General features: G+C 37.4%; 1 protein-coding gene across 9 annotated transcripts in view; it reads right to left on the bottom strand.

The window, feature by feature from the left end:
- Window positions 1-20,343, bottom strand: part of Herc4 (HECT and RLD domain containing E3 ubiquitin protein ligase 4) — a 109,950-nt gene that overhangs the window by 2,523 nt on the left and 87,084 nt on the right. For 3 of the 9 annotated variants that reach the window (XM_010605548.2, XM_010605564.2, XM_010605573.3), the window contains 6 exons: window positions 17,941-18,107; window positions 17,188-17,254; window positions 14,184-14,266; window positions 10,738-10,921; window positions 5,474-5,576; window positions 3,610-4,288 (listed from right to left, as the gene is read on the bottom strand). In XM_010605548.2, the coding sequence (XP_010603850.1) occupies window positions 4,080-4,288; window positions 5,474-5,576; window positions 10,738-10,921; window positions 14,184-14,266; window positions 17,188-17,254; window positions 17,941-18,107 (813 nt within the window). In that variant the 3' untranslated portion in view covers window positions 3,610-4,079. The other 6 variants (XM_010605555.3, XM_010605552.2, XM_010605580.2 and 3 more) reach the window with 4 other exon arrangements.

The following is a 20,343-nucleotide window of genomic DNA, read 5'->3' as shown; positions in this document are numbered from 1 at the left end:
GAAATTACGTATAAAATCCTACACAGTACAGTGGTCCCTCAGTTCATGAACTTAATTTATGAATTCGGGGAAGATAGCTGCACTTGTATTTGTTTTTCTTGTTATTTTTGGTACCAGGAATAGAACTCGGGTCCTTGTGCTTGCAAGGCAGGCACTGAGCTAAATTCCTGGCCCCTGCATTTTTATTTGTGTGGGGAAGATGTTTGTCACTGGAGCCTAGGGTTTGTGAGTGGAATGGAAGAATTCTGTCACTTGTTTTTTGAGAAGTGAACTGTTTCCAAACAAATATTCATGAACTCTTGAGGTGTTACAGTATTCAGATGTGTCACAAGAAACAGTGACATTCTGTATGTACACAAATTGGGAGATAGAAATTCACAGGTATTACTTGTACTGGCCAAACCTACCTCCAAGCCTTTTTCTGACACCTTGTTAGGGTAACCTCTACTTCTCAGTGATAATGATATGCTAATTTAATGGCATATGATGGTTTGATTAGGATTTTTTTTTTCTCAGTGCTATATAAAACAATGGTGCAACTTCAGGCAATGGTATTTTGTATTATTACCAAGTAAGTTTTATTTCATAACGCTTATTATTTTTCTCAAGATAGCCCAGTAATTGAACTCATGATCCTTTTGCCTCCGTCTTGCTCCCACATATTTGGCTTGTTAAATTTTGTTTCAAAGCCTCACCTCCTAACCCTGCAACCTAGAAGCAGGGTAGGTGTGGGGGCTCTGCAGCTAATGGATGGACCTTTACCTAAATAATCCACTGTGACCCATTAAACTATGGAGAACAGGCCCAATGACCTCACCTCTCCTTGGAGTGGCTGTCAAATGGGGGCTGTATTAAAAATCATCTGTGAAAATATATGTATAGCGGGAGCCTTACCTCTTAGGAATAGAGATTTAGATTTTAAAAGTACCCCCAAGTGTTCCAAAAAAGCCAGATTTGAAAAATACAGTTCTCTGAAATAAGAATTCTCTCATGGTTTTAAACATTCTTTCCAAGGCCAATGTTAAAAAAAGGTAAATTTACATAAGCAGCCTGTGGACTCAGTTTATCTTCAGAAATACTTTATCAATTCAGTAATTTGGGCATTCAAGGAAATACGGGGAAGAACAGGGAGGAAAGTGCAAAAGAACCTTGGAGTGTGATGAGAACAGGAAATATCTATCTGCCCTTCCCTTCAGAGTTTACATGTGCCCCCCCCTTTCCTTATTGAGTTTACTGGTACATCTTAGGGATACAGTACAGTTACATTCATCATTGGGATCTTGTACCTTTACATGACAAAAATACGGGGAAACAGGGAGGAAAGTGCAAAAGAACCTTGGAGTGTGATGAGAACAGGAAATATCTATCTGCCCTTCCCTTCAGAGTTTACATGTGCCCCCCCCTTTCCTTATTGAGTTTACTGGTACATCTTAGGGATACACAACAGTTACATTCATCATTGGGATCTTGTACCTTTACATGACAGGTCTTGGTTCTTACACGTGCCCTTTGTGGAAGGACTGCCCCAAGCATAATTTGTTAGTAAAAACTGACCCTTTTAATGAACTTTGTGAGAAGACTACCACACAAATATTTGTCTCTTACAGCCTTGTAGATAACATTTTCTCTAATATAGTCAGTGGTATAACTTGGCAAACTCATTATCTGTCTACTTGATACTGTGATTTATAAGTCACAAGAGGTCTTGAGAAGAATTGAACACAAGGCCTCTTCCCTGAGTTATGCTCCCCTCCCTTTAACTTTTTATTACATTGAGACAGGTGTTTTTTTGGTTTGGGGTTTTTTTCAGACAAGGTCTCAGTATGTAGTTCAGGCTAGCCTTGAAGCCCAGGCTATGGTGATCCTCTTACCTGAGCCTCCTGAGTGCTAGGATTACAGGATGTGCGACCATGCCAGGCTGAGACAGTCTTTTTTCTCCTTTGGTCCTTTGAACTCAGGACCTTGTGCTTGGGAGGCAGGCACATTGCCACCGAGCTAAATCTGCCTGGCCCTGGGCAGAGACAGTCTTGATAAACTACCCAGGCCAAGCTTGAACCTGGAATTTCTCTTTTCTTTTTTTTGGTATTGGGGGTCAAACTTGGGACCTTGAGTTTGAGAAGCAAGGTGGCAGAACCACTGAGCTATAAATCCCCAATCCGAACTTAAATTTTTATGTCTCTGCCCTCCAGAGTGCTGGGTTTACAGGTGTGTATTACCATGCCCAGCAAGAGATTTTTTTTCCATTTGAAAAACCTCTAGGTAGTTCTTTTTCTACCATGAATCTTGCTGTTACTATTGCTGTATTACAGTCCGCAATAACTGAGGAGGAAGACTTATCACTTACCCAAATTAAGCTTTGTATGGCTGTGCTCCCAGGTAAGATGCTGTCTTCATCAAAATACCCGGTTGTGGAGCTCTGTAGTAGTCCAGAGTGGCTGCTGCTTCACAGGTGAGCCTCGTAGCATACAAAGTCACTAATGAAAAAATAAGCACCTGACACGTAATATATGTTTATTTGAATAATGACCACCCTCAAGGAATGGATGGGTGCACAGGGAAATGGTATAGTGCTACCCTGCATGAGAATGTTGTTTTAGTGCTTTATCTGTAAAAGATACCTACGGCTCATTAGTAGTAGTATTTAAGCGGAAGTACAGAAAAGTACAGATCCCACTATCCCTTACTTATGCTATTTTTAAAGCACATATGTGGCACTCCATAGGGTCACAGTCCCATTTAGTGAATACTACAGATACCTCAATTATTCAGATCAGGTTTTGCTGGAATGAGATATGGAAGAAATTTTCAGTTTTTCTTGGATTTAGAATTTTCTTGGAATTCAGGTGAGATTGGACCTCAAATTCATGTGGGAATGGGAACTCAATCCACTTTTCATGAGACAGCCCCCTTTTTGAAGAATTTTGAATCTTATATGAGGACCACTGAAAGTTTAAATATTAAACCAATAAATCTTTATTATTTAAACAGTTTTCACGGCATAGTTTTATAAATTTAAAAAATAAATATTTCCATTATAGCAGAAAGTCACATATATCGCATCAACTCACTTTTACAATTTAATGACATGAGAACTAAGCATCAGCACCATAAAACTGTTAAAATTTGTTTCTGAAAAATTCAAGGATATAGTTCTAAAGCACTAAAATTGACTAAACTGCAGTATCAATAAGTTCTGGAAGCTATCATTCAGTGATTGGTTCTATAGTAGCCAGTGTTTCTGTTTCTGGCAATGAGTATCAGTAAGCTCTCTGATAACCTATTAGCATCTCATGGTTCACAAGCGAGGAAAGAACTACAAGTTATTTAATGTATTCCTATCTGTAATTTAGGTTTGCACAGACATTTATTCTAGCAAAAAAAGAGGGCAAGGTTGGTTCTACCATGCTTTTCTTCCCTTTTAATAGAAGCTCAGAGTAAGATTAAACCATTATTTTTAATCTTTAAAAGCTCAGTTCAATTATAACCATGGAAACTGTACTGGTATCAGAACATAACTATTTTATTACAAAACTTAACATTATTTACAAAATGGAAAAATAATCAACTTCCCTTTTAATAGAAGCTCAGAGTAAGATTAAACCATTATTTTTAATCTTTAAAAGTCAGCTCAGTTCAATTATAACCATGGAAACTGTACTGGTATCAGAACATAACTATTTTATTACAAAACTTAACATTATTTACAAAATGGAAAAATAATCAAATGACTATTCCAGGCCGAAGTTAAAGGTTTTCACCCAGTAATTGAAAAATAACATTTCCATGCACTCACACATCAGATCATTTCTGAGATATTCAAATTCTTAAAGCTTGTTAGTAAAAGTAATGTATTCACAACAATATACTTACGAAGATGGGAAAGAAACTCATGGTTCTGTACAATAAACTTAAGTTTGTTCATTTAATATATTTTTGGCTTTCATGAATACTCATAGCATTGAACATTTTGCAAGTAAGAATCATAATAGTACCTCTGACACTGCTGAATTCATCACCACAAGAAAAACACAGATAATTTTAATGTTTTTGCACTGAACCAAATAGTTATGATTCCAAAGTTATATTAAACTGAAGCCTTCATTGTGATCAATAGCTTGGATCAGTTTAGAGCGTAGAGTTTCTTTTTCTGTATATTTTGGAAGATCAAGAAGATTAAAACAGGTATGAGAAACTGGGAGATATTCCTCACCGCCTCCTGTCGGCTGGATGACTAGTTTCAGACTCTTCATACCAAGAATAGGAATGCGATCACTACCTGTCAAAAATACTGCCAAGAAAAACATATTTGATCAACAAATCGAGTAGCAAATGGTACATATTTAGTAGCCACAGCACAGCTCTACACTAACATCTGCACTAAGGCGGAAGCCTACCACCACTTTTCCCTTTAAATGTGTGATCATATTGGCATACGTGAGACACTCAATTTTTTGGGGGGGGTGGTTTGAGACAGGGTCTCAATATGTAGTTGAGACTGACCTGGAGCTCACTATGTAGCCCAGGCTGGTCTGAGTGCTGGGATTACAGGCGTGTGCCACCATGCCTGGCAATAAATATTTGATGAACGAATTGACTGTTGTTGCTGTCAAAATATTTTGGGGTCCCTTTTTTGGGAGAAGCCATTTAGAATTAATTGATAAATCAAATACAACATTGAGTTTTTTAGAAAAGAATTTAAGACTCAAAAAGATTGCCAAGGATATTCTTGGCAACTGCAGTCATATAAATGAAATGTCACTGATTAAATTCTTTTTTTTTTTTTTTTGGTACTGGAGATTGAACTCAGGTCTTTGCGCTTGCAAGGCAGGCCACCAAACCACTGAACTAAATCCCAGACCTGGATACATAAATTCTGATATAAATCACATTTCAATCAATTCAGATTTTAAAATATGAAAATACAGGCATTAAGTTATGAAGGAATTAGGACCCTGGGGGGGAAAATGTTCTATTTTCTACAAAAACTCCCAAAGTTTTGGTGGTAAAGCAAAGAGAAAAACCAAACACAGAAAAGAGCTATCCTCTCCTAAGGTATTTTAAGTATCCTGATCCTACATTATTGCAACTACTACTATAAGTTCTTTTTTTTTGTTTGAGACAATCTTGTTATGTAGTCAGGCTGGTCTTAAAGTCACTATGTAGCTCAGGTTGGCCTCAAACTCAGCAAAACTGCCCCAGCCTCGCAAGTGCTGGGGTCACAGGCATGTGCTACCACACCTAGCTTTCATTTATATTTCTAAGAATAATGCTATTTTGGAAACAAAGTAAATTTAGCCTTTGAAATATGAACACATGCAATTAAGAACACAGATAAGTTGTTTTGAAAATTGAAAGAAGACACTGAATACTACACAAAGCAAAATTAACCCATCAAAGTGAATAAATATGCTATGAGAATAAATTTAAACAGATTTCTGTCTCATAAAATAGGGGACTAGTTAGAAATACTTACACAGAAATTGTTTTTTCTTTTCCAATGGTAGTTCATGAAATACTTCCCAAAAAATTTTTATCGTAGAATGCTCTGCCCAGTACTCTCCTTTGTATTCTGTATTCTAAAAATAACAAACTTTTATTAATATTAAAGGATATTTTGATTTTGTCTTAACAAACTGACTTGACATTGACATCCTTAGTCTGTAAACCTGTAATTAATTCCCCAGCAGTATGAAACCTGTATTATACAGCTGGTGCTCCACTTTTTTCTGGGGATTTTGTAATGTGAAGCCATTAGTTTCCAAGAAAAAGGTAAGAACAATACATACATATGAATCACCAGAAATGTCTCATTATTTTAAAGAATATGATAGAATACAACTATTATCTTCATTCATAAATATCTGAGTAAAAACAGTTAATAACAGGGCCGGGGATTTAGCATGTGGCACTGCGCCTGTTTTGTAAGTGCAAGGTCCTGAGTTCGATGTCCAGTACCAACAAAACAAAACAAACGAGACACTCAATGTTAAAGGATTTTTAAAAGTTTAACCTAGTTTTATCTGTAATTATAAAATCTTTTCCTATAGTCAGTCAACTTTTTACATCCCATCTCTTCTTTACAAAAATCATACTAGGTTTGTAGATGGGGAGGGGAGGAGGGGGTGAAGGGAGGGCAGGGGTAAAAGGGGAAAAAATGAGAATCAAGACCTGTCATGTAGAGGTACAAGATCCCAACAATGAATGCAACTGTACTGTATCCCTAAAATGTACCAATAAACCCAATTAAAGCTGGAAAAAAAAAATCATACTAAGAGGACACTAATTTTCTGTGGTCATCCATTTCCAAGATGGTCCCCAGTGAACCTACAGGTATTCTTTTGTTTGTTTTTTTGGTACCTGGGATTGAACTCGGGACCTTGCACTTGCAAGGCAGGCTGCAGAACCACTGAGTTAAACCCCCAGCTCTCCCCTGCAGGTATTCTCGTCCTGTACCGTTAGTCCCCTCCCGTGCTGATGGCCCTAATCTGTGATACCACTAGAATACTGCAAATTTGAGGAATGTATGACTTCTGAGGCTAGATCATAAAACAAACCAAGAAATACCTCTGTAGCTTTAGCCCCCCTTTTAGATCCCTCACTGTGGGATGAGTCAGTTGCCACTTCCCGAGGATACTCAAACAGCCCTGTGGAGATGTCTGTCAGTGCTAGACTGAGGCCTCTTGCAAATAGCCACGAGAGTGAGACATCTAGGAAGAGAACATACTTAAGCCTTTAGATAACGGTGGCACCACCAGCATCCTGGGGGCAACATCACCACAGACCCTTGAGTCAAAGTATTTAGTCAAGCTACTCCTGAATTCCTGACCCACAGAAACAGAGAGTAACTGTTCATTGTTATTCTTAAGCCACTATGTCCTGGAATAAATCACAGGAATAGTACTAATATACTTTTCAAAACATTAGTACCATACTGAGAGAAAAGGGGTAGGGAGGAGGATGCGTATACTTCACACTGCGTTCTTTAAAATTCAGCAACACCTGGTCTTAACTTTCTTTTTAAATTTTTTTTGAGACAGAGTCTTGCTCTGTAGTTCATGCTGCCCTTGAACTCACTATGTAGCCCAGGCTGGCCTCAAACTCTGTGATCCTCCTGCCTCAGCCTCTTGAGCGCTGGCTGGGATTACAGGTATGTACCACCACACCCGGTTCTGGCCTTTCAGTTCTTAAAGATCCTTCTCACGTCTTACACTCCGTTTGTATTCATTACAATTCAATTAAGTAATGTTTGTCTCAGAGGCAGTGACTGTGTTTCAATCTTATTTAAGTACGTCTCCTTTATCTTGTGCATAGAGGGCTCGGCAGAGGGCCCATACATACTTGTTAACCCGCTCTTGAATTCTGGCCTTTCCTTATTCATACCTGTATCTTATTCCTATCTATGATTATCTCAATCACCCAACTCTCAACAATTCAATTCTACAAAATGTTTGGAGAAAATGGCCTGATTTCCAGCAATATATACTGACTTGCTTGAATTTAAAGTCTATGTGCCTGTTACTGGGCAATGAAAGGTGCATGACTAAAAACCTTTATTTTTCTTTTACATCTCTAAATAGATTGAGGGAAATGTGTAATCGTTTTATTAGGTAAGAATATGTAAAGCCACAAATCATAATCAGTGAAATACTAAGGTACACCGAGGATACTGGAAATACACCCCTCAGAAGGTCCCGACCAGAACACTTGCCATCTGGTGACTATCTAGGCAGTGTTAGTACCTGGCGAGTGCTGCTAGGTGCTGCGAATAAAACAGTGAGTAAAGCCTCAAAGCCTGACTCAGGATGTCTACAATATGGTGGTGGCAGGGCGGAGGGAGCACAGGTAAAGACAGATAAGAAAAATTTATGTTATGAAAATTCCAAGAAAAAAAAAAAAAAATCAAACGCGAAAGGAACGGCGCGGCCTCTACAGTGCAGTGAGCAGGGGAGGCTCCAGGCTCAGCAGGCTGCTGCAGGGAGGAGCAATGACAGGACAGGCAACAGGGACAAGCTGTGTGCCACTTCAAGGGTGATGAAAACGCACACGTCATTTTATGGTGATTAGGGGCAGAGTCCGTTTCCAGTGAGGGAAGACTTTAAGTCTCTATCTCCCATCTCTTTAACCAGATCAACACCCCCAGATTCTAAAGCCTCTTTCTGCATTGTCTCTTGTTGGCTAAGAGAAGAGATAGAAGAAGCTTAATTATTTTTTTTCTCTTTTTGGCAATACTGGGAATTGAACCCAAGGCCTTCACACTGAGCCACCCCCGCCAGGACCTTTAAAATTTTTTATATTTTGAGACAAGGTCTCACTAAGTTGCCTGGGCTAGGCTTGAACTTGTGATCCTTCTGTCTCAGCCTGGCCAAGCACTGTGATTACGGAGTTGCTTCCTTCTTGATTTTTCTTTCCTGTACTGGAGATTGAAATCAGGACTTTCACAGTGACCTAAATCTCAGGCCCTTTTTAAATTTTAGATTTCAATTAGAGATAGGGCTTTGGAAAGTCACCAAATTTCCAGGTTGGGCTTGAATCTGTGATCCCCCTCCCTCAGTTTCCCAGTGTACTGGGATTACACCAGTAATTCCTTAAAGAGATTGTGAAGTAATTCTACTGCTTTTAGTCATCCATACACCCTTGCTATTTAAAGTTATACAGTATGGTATGAGGAACTGTCCTTTCCCTTTCAGAGGCTGTAGGGTGCAAAGTGGGTTGCCTCCTGATAACCTTGTGGTCTACAGCAATGGTGGCCAACCTACGGCAGGCACGCTGCAGCCAGCTATTTGTATCACTGGAAAGCTCTAAGAACTTCACCATCATCGCAGACGCTTAGAATATTTTCTCTGACCTCGTTCACTAATCAACTTACCTGGCTTTTCATCAAATTATACACACACACACACACACACACACACACACACACACGATGTCCATGTTCCTATTCTGAATTTTTTTTTACTGTCATTTTAGTGAGATTTAGTGAGGAGAGAACAGAGATAAGTGTATATTGAGTTAAAAATCCCATAGTTTTTGGAGACAGTGTCTTGCCATGTAGTCCAGGCTGGCCTTCAACTCACTTTGTAGCACAAGCTGGTCTTGAACTCATAGCAATCCTCCTCCCTCCGCTTCCTCAGTGCTGGAATTATAGGCATGCGCCACCACACCCGGCATGCCTGGCTCCTAATTATAATTTAAATTTTATCCCTTAAATTAACACACAGTAAAAGTGACTTTGTCTGGATTAGGTACAGTTCTGGGAGTTGTAAGCATGTCTACAGAAGCACGTAACTGTCAGTGCCATGCAGGCACCGAAGTTTTACCCCCGTTATGCCAGGTGCCTCACGGTAATCCTGTGTAGTCACACCCTCCTCTACCCTTGACCCATCACCACGTTAACAGAACTGTACACATGGATCCCTGGAGATCAGTGGGGCTTCCTTCGCTCAGCAGAAAGCACATCCAGTTGTACAATTATCAACAGCGGATTCTCTTGTAATGATGTTCAGTAGTAGTATTCTACAGAAAGGATATATTAGAACTGGTTGATCCATTTGTTTCCAGTTTTTGGCTTTTTTGGTGTGTATCTGAAGTACTGTGGATTGAATCCAGGGAATAATATGCTATTTCGTGAGCCTTTTTATTTTGAGACAGAGTCTTGTTAAGCTGTCCAGGATGGCCTTCAATCTGTAGCCATCCTGTGCCACCTCCCAATTAGCTAGGGTTACAGGCATATGCCACAACTGCCTTACCTTTTAAACTTTTTTTTTTTTGGTTTTTTGAGACAGGTTCTCACTATGTAGTTGAGACTGACCTGGAACTCACAGCGATCCTCCTGCCTCAGCCTCCTGAGTGTTGGGATTACAGGCATGCGCCACCACACCCGGCCATTTTAAACCCACAGTTCTGTGGCGTGAAGTGCATTCACCTTGTGTGTAACCATTGCCAACATCCACATCTAGTACTCTTCCTATAGTAAAACTGAAACCCTGTAACCATGAAAATGTATTCATTCAAATACCTTTAGGGCCAGGGATTTAGCTCAGTGGTGCTGCCACTTGCCTCACATACTTTTGTGTGAAGATAACAGGCAACAGTACCATTAGGTCATACAGCCAATGTGTTCTTAAAAAACTGTCAAACCACCGAAATTATGGGATGTTAGCAAATTTGGAAAATGGACAGGTTAACCTAATCTTACTCTTTTTACTATGTTTATCTGAAGAAATAGTTGTGAATTACTAGGACAGACAAGAAAAGTTTTAAAAATTCCCCATCTCCTCACGACTATGGCATCAGTAATGAAGACCACAAGCATCATTTCCATGCTAAAAACTAAAACTGAGACTAATTAGAGAAAAAGGGAATAAAAATCTTGAGCATGGCAAATGCTTTTCAGAATGGTTTTCCTAGGCCTGAAGCAGAATAAAACCCATTTGGTTTGGGCTGGTGCTTCCAGTCTGTGTCACAGACGGTGGTCTGTCAATACCACCAACACTGGCAAGTACAAAACACCATCCTTGTTCCTACATAGTTCAAATCTACTCATTGTGGAGTCAGGAGGGCAGTGTTGGCCTATAAAATGATATTAATAAATTATACAAAAATGGAAAACAATACATAAAAAGTCACGATTTCCACCTAAGACATGTTCCTTTCCCTTTCCATTCGTCTATGGCCACACCACCCTGAACGTGTCCGGTCTCATCCATGTGAACAATATCATAGATTTGTTTTCCCTACCTTTTCCAGTTCCTTCCAGTCATAATTTGTATTTCCAATAACCATGGCTTGTAGTTCATTAGGCTGGAAGAGCAGAAGAACTTTTCCTCCGCAGACCTTATGAAAACCCGCATGAAAAGCGTCAAATAAGGAAGCCACTGATTTATTGAATATATAATCCACATACGCATCAACAAACTCCTGCCTAGAAATGAAAAGGGACACATGCACACATTATTTAAAAAACCTCTCATGGAGAATATATAATGTAGTCCAACTAAAACTGAGCGCTGCTACACTTTTTGCTACTTATCTATAAAACAGACAAGTGAGTCGGGCTCAAAGGGGATGAAGTCATTATGGAGAAACCTATTATTCTTTCTACATAAAAAAGAAAATTCAAGTATATCTCTGACGTACTCACAGCTCTTCTTTGGCTACTCCTCATGAAAAAACAACATCTTCTGGTGAGCAGAATGACACAATTGGCTACTAAAAGTGTTTCAATATTTACAAGTTATTGAAACTGGTTATCACTTCACACTCACTGGCAAAGGAGTACGCTAACACCCAAATATTGGGTGATCAAAAACAAGAGCTCTGGGATTCAGACTATTTGACAGAGCAGTCCCTTTTGCTTTGGATTCCAAGAAAGCTTAACAAAATTTATTAAAAAACAAAAAACAAAAAACAAAAACCCCTACAGCCAGACATGGTGGCGCACGCCTGTAGTGCCAATACTCAGAAGGCTGAGGCAGAATTGCTTTGAGTTCAAGGCCAACCTGAACTACATACATAGCAAGACCCTATCTCAAAACCAAACCAAACCAAACTTACAAGTGGGTGCATTAAACATTATTTTAGGATAATCACTAAAGATTACATGTGCGGTCTTTCACATGTGCAGTACACATAAATACTAGTAAATACATTTAATGATCTACAGACTACATCGTCATTATACCAAAATTCCAAATTCATATTTTTGTGTGTGTGTGGAACCAGGGATTGAACTGGATCCTTGCACTTGCCAGGCAGGCGCTGGTGCCACTGAGCTAAACCTCCAGACCTTACAAATTCATTTTAAAACAGAGGGGGAACATATGGACAAAGGAGGTGACTGTAAAATATAAAACTGGTGAGTCTGTGAAAAAACCAATCACATGTACTATTAGTTTCAATGATAAAAGATCAATTTTGAAATACATAATTTTGTAATTCATCCAATCCTAAAATGTACCAATAAACTCAATTAAAGCTGGAAAAAAAAAGAAAGTTAAATTCTCTATACTAGTTGTTCCTCAAGCACAAAAGGCTAGTGTGACAACTTACTTTTTGTCAAAAAATTTAAGAACACTTCCTAGCCAGATGATCTTTATGAAATGTATTTTTAGGAATTAAGAATTAGTACAATAGAACCTTTAAAAGCAGGAAAAAAAGTCTAATCATAAACCAGGCACAGTGGTACAATCCCAGATACTCAAGAGGTTGAGGCAGGAGGATGGAAAATTCAACACCAACCTGGGCAACTTAGATCTTCCTTGTCTCAAAAAGTAAAAAAAGGGGTGGGGTATATAGCACATGGTAGAGCACTTGCCCAGCAAGTGCAAAGCCCTCGGTTCAATTTACAGCACATACACACAATAAAGTAAAAAAATCATAGCCAGCTTTTCAAAAACTACATTTAAAAAAAAATTTTTTTTAAGACAGGGTTTCACCATGTAGTTAGCTGAGGCTGGTCTTGAACTCATGTTGATCCTCCCGCAGCCTCTTGAGTGCTGGAATTACAGGTGTGCTACCTCACCTGGATTTTCACATACACTTTTTTTTTTTTGAGACAGGGTCTTGCTCTGTAGTTCACACTGTTCTTGAACTCACTATGCAGAGCCCAGGCTAGCCTGAAACGTATGGTGATCCTCCTGCTTCAGCCTCCCGAGTGCTGGGACTACGATAGGTATGTACCACCATGCATAGCTTTCACAATTTTTTTTTAAAGGACAGCTAGAAGGATCATTTTTCCCCCACATCATTTTACAATAGCTCTACTTTGATCAAAAGTAAGACAATACACATAGTTTAAAACATCAATTATAACAATAGTAATACTCCTAATAGCCAACATTTACTGAACAATCCAAGTGCTAGGTCTTATTCTGAGTATCTTAAAATTACTGCCTTACCTATTATTCCTCAAAATGACCCCATGAAGTAGATATACTTTACCACTCTATTCTGCAGAAAAGGATACTGAGGCAAGGAGACATAATTTACCTAAAACTTCTCAGTAGCAGAAGCAGGATTACAATCATTTGGATCACGTCCCTGGCAACAATCCCTAAGCTAGCTTTGCCTGAAGAATTAAAATGAAACAGGAAAGCACAAGACAGCTCTCTGTCCTTCATTTCTCTATCAGAAATTTCCTGCCATTTGAAGATAATGCTTTGTTAATTCTTGCTTTCCTTCAGATATGTACCCTCAAGCTTTTTTAGTATATGTGTTGCCCAAGCGAGCACAACCCTCAAGCTTTTTTAACGTAGCTTTTTGTTATTCCTTGATTTTCAGTTTTAAATTTATATGAACTAAACACCCATTGGGAAAGGTGAGGATTTTACATTTTAATTACGCCATTCTCATTTTCTGCCCCTCCTTAGTATATAACAATTTTTGGTTCAATATTCACTGTTAACATCACAAGCTGCATTCTGCAATTCTCTTAAAAAGAATTTTTTCCCATTTATTTGCAATTTCCCCCCAGCCACTCCAATAGAAACAGCAACTTCCTCTCTTTCACTCAAACATATGAGGGTGACATTCACTGCACCTTTCTCCTGGATCCCTCTGTGTCCTCTTCACCTAGCCCAGACTGTTAGCTCCTAAATTTTCTACACAAGTATGGTTTCCTTAGATAGAAGGAACACTTTTTGCCTCTCTCCTGTATTGTACCCTGTACCTTCCTCTTTTCTGATTGAATTCTTTGTTTTGGTAGGTCACATGCACCTGAAAGAGAGGCATCGTAAGTAAATTCTCAGATACTGAGCGTATGAAAATGTTTTTATGTCCAACCACGTACTGAAGGGGTGGACACAGGAGTCTTAAGTTAAAAATGACTTTCTCCCAAAATTTTGATCTAGCTTCTAATGTTGTTCTTTTACAGACTGATGTTATTCTGATTCCTAATTCTTTGTTCACATCTCAATTCCATTTTATAATGTAGCTTCGTGTGGTTTTAATTACAATTTTCTAGTTTACAAACATATGCTCACTTCTCTGTTCTTTTATGAAATTTTCATTACTTTTTTGATATTTTAAAGAGACTTCAAGAACAAAAACAGATTATTTCCTCACTAAAAATTCAAAGACTAAGTTTTACGTGAATGAAAATTTAGGGTTGTGACATCTTTCTAAATACAAGAGAAAATGTCTACTGAGTGTCATCACTTCCACTGATGCTGCTGGAAGTCACTTACCGATTCTGTCTGTTAACAGCTGTGTCTGCACCATTTAGAACCAGCTCTTTCACTTCTGTTGCACCAAAGTTTTCAACTGTGATCTATTAATTTAAATTTTTAAAAAAAGTCAATGTCAGACTCAAAACTTAAAAGTACCTTAGTAATCTATTATTTTTCCTTTCTCTTATTAAATATAAAAAGTAATAAATTTAGGCAAAATTCTGCTATTATAAGCTTATTTATGAATTCTGCTTAAAGTCATAACTAAGAATTTTCATTCTCTAGTAATTTAGTATCCTACTATAGGGGGCTGACAAAAAATGACCAAGAGTTTGTTTAATTAGGCACAGAAAACTAATGATTTATTGTACGTGAAAGTGTAGAATAAACTAAGGCATTAGAGAGAATGCTTTCCTTAGATGAATGATTAAATCCAACTAGCAGAATGCATTCAGCTTAAAGAACTATGCATTCTTTCAACACCACAACCCGTACTCTCCTGTATTCCTCTGCCTTGCGTGCCTGATCACAGGCTTAAGGGAGTACTGTTTTATTTGTTTGTTTGTTTGTTTGTTTTGCTTTTTTTGAGACAGGGTCTCATTATGTAGTTGAAACTGACCTGGAACTCACTATGTAGCCCATGCTGGTTTTGAACTCACAGCATCCTCCAGCCTCAGCCTCCAGAGTGCTGGGATTACAGGTGTGCGCCACCACACCCAGCCACAGGCTTTTTAAATTATGCATTAATTGGTTAATGAGGTGGTCGTTTATTTTGATATTTTTATTACTCTTATTAGTCTTTAAAATAAAAGTGTTACCATTCCCACATCTATACCTTTTCTCTAAATTCTTTCTTTTTGGAATATGTTCCTCTTTAATGAAAATTTGGGATCTACAGAAATCTACTGTGGAAGTGGGATAGGTAAGTGATGAATACTTCTAGTTTATTATCTAGTGAAGGAGAAGAAACGTGGCATGTAAACACCTCATCATAATAAAATAATGCTGTATGGAACAGATATGTAACCAAATTTTATAACACAACATAAGAAAGAAAACTTAATTTCAACTAGAGAAAGTATAAAAGACCTTGAGGAAAAATGCCATTTATAAAGCATGATAGGTATAATTCTGAAAGACTGGGAGTTGAGTAAGATTTCAGACTGAGCACATCTCTTTAACAGAAGAGAGACAGGTGTGGTGACGCACGCCTGCAATCCTAGCACTCAGGAGGCTGAGGCAGGAGGATCGCTGTGAGTTCAAGACCAGCCTGGACTATATGGTGAGTTCCAGGTCAGTCTCAACTACATAGTGAGACCCTGTCTCAAAAAATAAAACAACAACAACAACAAAAACCAGAAGAGTAAAATGTGAGAGTACACATCAAGTCCTGAAAATGTATGGCAATGGCTCTAAACAAAGGGGACGGTAACGTAAATCAAAGAATACTGTATGGTATGATACAATTTGGTAAAAATGGCATGAGACAATGAAAGTTGGACAGAAAGCCAGATTATAAATGTCTCTGTTGCCAATTCTATAGTTTTTATTCTGCAAGCAACAGAAAACCATAACTCTGAGAAAGAAATGGTACAAAAAATAAATTCTTGAATATAGATGGTTATGAGATAAGTTAGAAATTAAACTGTTTGGAATTCAACATTTTACCTGATCAAGACAGTTAGTCAAGATGTAAAGACACTTTAACAGATACAAGTGAGTCAACTAAAAAGAGAAACAAAAATTTCACAAAAAATAGGAAGACTTCCAACAAAGATTTTCTTGGAAAAAAATTATGAAAATTTATTTCATTTTAATGCCTATCCAAATTTTTTTTTTTTTTTTTTTTTTTTTTTTTTTTTTTTTTTTTTTTTATTTTTTGGTACGGGGATCAAACTCAGGACCTTATGCTTGCAAGGCAGGCACGTTGCCACTGAGCTAAAATCCCAGTCCTGCCTACCAAATATTGTTACACACCATGGGCCAATAAGAACTGCTAAACTTTTGTGAGAGGGCACTTTGTTTTGGAGGTAAATTGTGTAACAGCAGAATATGGTATTTTCTGTTAATACTGACAAAAACCACTGAGCAGACTGGGTAGGGAAGGGAAAAAAATGTTAAAAACAAAACAAAACCAAACAAAAAAAAACAACCTGAAGGTTTTACCATTTTCCCAAGAGTCTTACTCAACTGTTCACACATGAAGCATCTTTTTATCACTTTTGTTGATTTTCTTTTGTTTAATTGCCACGAGGTCTACTTCTTTTTTAATTAGTGCCAGGGATTGAACTCGGGTCCTTGCACTTGTAGGCAGGCGGTAGAACCACTGAGCTCAATCCCTGGCCCTCGAGGTCTATTTCTGCCAGACTCTCATTTGTCAATGGCTTTGCATGTGACTTGATCTGTCATTCAAAATCTCTTTCACTGTCTTAATATAATTTTGTGTCTTTTACAAGATTTTCAATTTAATTTCTAAATAATACTGGAATATATTTGCATTTGTATTACACTAAGTTATACAACAGCAAGATAAGATAGGTAAGAAAGAATAAGCAGTAAAGTAGAAAGGGATATATTGGGGGAAATAATTTTTTAAGCAGTAATTTCATTAGTAATATTCATAATAATCTTTTGTTTCTCTAACATTTCTGTAATTGCAAGCTCAAAAATGAACATGTGGATAAAGACCCTTTGTATCTGTAAATATATTTAGCATATTAATGAAGCATATGAGCTTTGAAGTCACAGGGCTATGAATGCTGACTGTGATATGTAATTATTGTTTCTAGTTCTTCACCTGTAAAACAGGAATAGTAGTAAGCTCATAGGACTGTTGAAGATAAAAAGAAATAATGTATGTATTGGGTCTAGCACATAGTAAATACTCAATAAATGTTAGCTAAAGGGTTAAGAGTTCCATCTATCAAAATAAAGAAAAACCGTAAGGCACAGTGGTTTAATAAAAGGGATGATAAATAATGAAGCTATGTCTTCTAATACAACCTATGTCTTCTCATCTTACCGTAAAATTTAGACAAAATGTTTCCTCTATATCATCTTCTGGGTAATCCAGTAACTGCTGCATGCTTCTGCAAAATAACATATATTTCTTTAAAATAAAATATTATTGGCATTTTGCCTTTTTGCTTATGAATGAATATGCATTTCTTACTTTTTTATTATTTTTTTCCATTAATTTGTACTTTTATATTTGTTTCAGAATACTGGATATACAATGGCAAATGTATAAACAACACTGGAGAGGGGGAAAAAGAACAGTTTTTCTCTCTTCTTCTGATTAAAAAGGCCATGCATCAGGCTGGGGATTTGGCTCAGTGGTTCCTCTGCCTGCCTTGCAAGCGCAAGATCCTGAGTTTGATCCCCAGGACCAAAAAAGATTAAAAAAACAAAACAAAACACTAAAAAGGCCATGTATCATCTAATTTCTAACAATTGTTCTTATATATAATTTTTATTCCACTTTAATAAAAAAATCTTTATACATATTCAATCACAGAATGAATATCCAAATATATCATTTATAAACACTCAGAAAACTTTACCTCCTAAACCACTAAAAGCTGAGCTCTGAAGATAAAAATTCAGAGTGCTATTAAAATAATTTACTCTTTCAGTAGATCTGAGTAAATGCTTCTGGTTATTCCAGAAATTTAACAGAAGTAACAGAACATTATTATTCCTACAAGGAAAGCAATCTGTACATTCTGCATTTCTTGCCTCCCGAATTCTACCCTCAACACTTTTTACAACCGACCTCCCAACATCAGGCATTAATTCTTTCAAATCATCCAGGGATGGTTTCTTTTTCAGCAGTTTCTTATATAAAGCCAAAGGAAAATGCAAGTCCACAATAGTAAAATTGTAAATTGCTAATCCACAAATAACGCCAATCAAATGGAACAAATCACTGTCTTCAAATGTCTGAAATATATAAGAAAGTACAAGTTAGAATATATAAGAAACTACAAGTTAGACCCGTCTTACAAGTTAAAATATTAACTTTTCTGATTACAAAAACCTATGCCAAAAAAACCCAAAAACAACAAATCTATCCTCACAGTATAAAAGTCTGAATGTATATGAAAAGGTAGTAGGAAATTTTACTTTTTTTTTTTTTTTTGGTACCAGGGATTGAATTCGGGTTCTTGGGCTTGCAAGGCAGGTGGAGGAACCACTGAGCTAAATCCCAGCCCAGAAATTTTACTTTTTTTTTTAAATTGGTACCAGGGATCAAACTCGGGTCCTTGCGCTTGCAAGACAGGCCACTGAACTGCTGAGTTAAATCCCCAGCCCAGAAATTTTACTCTTAAGAAATAAGAAATACTACCTCTCTGGCATAACAATACTGTTAGTATTTTTGTATATTTCCATCCAATGTGTTTTCTAGCTAAAATCACACACACGCCCCTTCTCCAGGAATATAAGCATGTCCATGTCACTCAACATTAAATTAGGGCTGGGGAATGCATGGCTTAGTAGTGAGCACTTGTCTAGCATGGCAATACACTGGATTCAATCACCAGCACTACAAAACACAAAGTGACATTAAAGGTGAAGGGCCAGGAATTTAGCTCAGTGGTTCCAGCTACCTGCCTTGAAAGTGCAAGGACCCAAGCTCAATCCCCAGTACCAAAAAAAAAAAAAAGATTCCTATAACATTTTTCTGATTTTAAAAAACAATATACTCACAAAAATTGGAAAATAAAGAAAAAAAAACATGAAAAAGAAAATGAAGATACCTGAAAACCCAATAACCACAGCTAAAAAAACTGACTTAAAAGCAAGTATGTGTGTAAAGAGGGTGGTGATCAATGGCTATGAAATTATCACACTGATTCTTCAATATGTAAATTAATACATATTAATAATGTGAAGACAAAATTTCATGTATTTCCATCTAAGTTCAGAAAAACAAAATGCTATTTTAAAACTTGTATCTCATTTTCCAATTACAATGTATTTTCTTGTGTCATTAAATGATCTTCTAGAACATGATTTTTTTTTCTCCCCTTTGCAATTTTTTTTGGGGGGGGCACCAGGGATCGAACTTGGGACCTTGCACTTGCAAGGCAGGCAGCAGAACCACTGAGCCAAATCCCCATCCCTGGTACAGTTCAGATATGCATAATGATAACATTCATCATAGAGAATCTGTACCTGTACATGATGTATCTTGCTGGTTTTTGTCTCCATGACCCTCCCCTCCCTCAACCCACCTTTCTCTTTTATCTACAAAAGCCTTGCTTTCATTTTCTTCTTTGCACCTTTTTTCTTGTCCCTTTTTTCCTTTTCCCCTCCCTCATTCCCCTTCTCATTTGAACATTTTCTTCAAATTTCCCAGTATCTATTATACATTTTGGTCCTTACTTACACTTGCACTTTCTCACACCAGAGAAACAACGTGGTACGTAAACATGTATGTTCAATTATCTCAAGAGTATGGTCTCAAGATGCATCCATTTAGCTAGTAATGTCTCAGCTTATCATTCTTTATGGCAGAACAGTACTTCACTGTATTAAAAACCACATCTTTATCCACTCATCAGCTGATGGACACTTGGGCTGTTTCTCTGATTTAGCTTAAACTGTGCTGCTATAACCATGGTCGTACATATATCACTGTGTATGATGCTTTTACTTCTTTTAGAAAGACAGTAAGAAAGGGAACAGCTGGGTCAAATGGAACCTCTAGGTTTTTTTGAGAAATCTCCATACTGATTTCCACAGTGGCTGTACCAGAGTAACTCTTACCAACAGTGGAGAAGGAAGGGTTCCTTTTTTTGACACAGCCCCACCAGCAATTATTATTGGTTGATTTCTTGATAACAGCCATTCTTTCTAGAGTGAGATGAACTCTCAGAGTTGCTTTAATTTGCATCTCTTGAAAATAATTTTCAATGGCTGCACATTATATTATAAGAAAGTATGTTAAGTTAGCTATTTTACTTTAGACGGATATTTAGGTAAAAACATTATAAAATATTTTGCACCTTTAAAGGACTAATATAAAATCATTTTTAAAAATTCTGTGAACATGATGGTTAAACAAATTTTTTAATTGGACCTGAACTCCTGAGCAGGTTCACTCACCATGGAGCCTCAGTGTTTTCAGAAGATAAACATAGCACTTCTCTCATACATTCATTGTGAGGAACGA

Source organism: Fukomys damarensis, unplaced genomic scaffold (assembly GCF_012274545.1).
Source record: "Fukomys damarensis isolate Sample0158 unplaced genomic scaffold, DMR_v1.0_HiC HiC_scaffold_20, whole genome shotgun sequence".
In the NCBI taxonomy this organism is placed as follows: domain Eukaryota; kingdom Metazoa; phylum Chordata; class Mammalia; order Rodentia; family Bathyergidae; genus Fukomys; species Fukomys damarensis.
The sequence above is the reverse complement of the archived record's forward strand: the minus strand, read 5'-3'. Positions and strand labels throughout refer to the sequence as shown.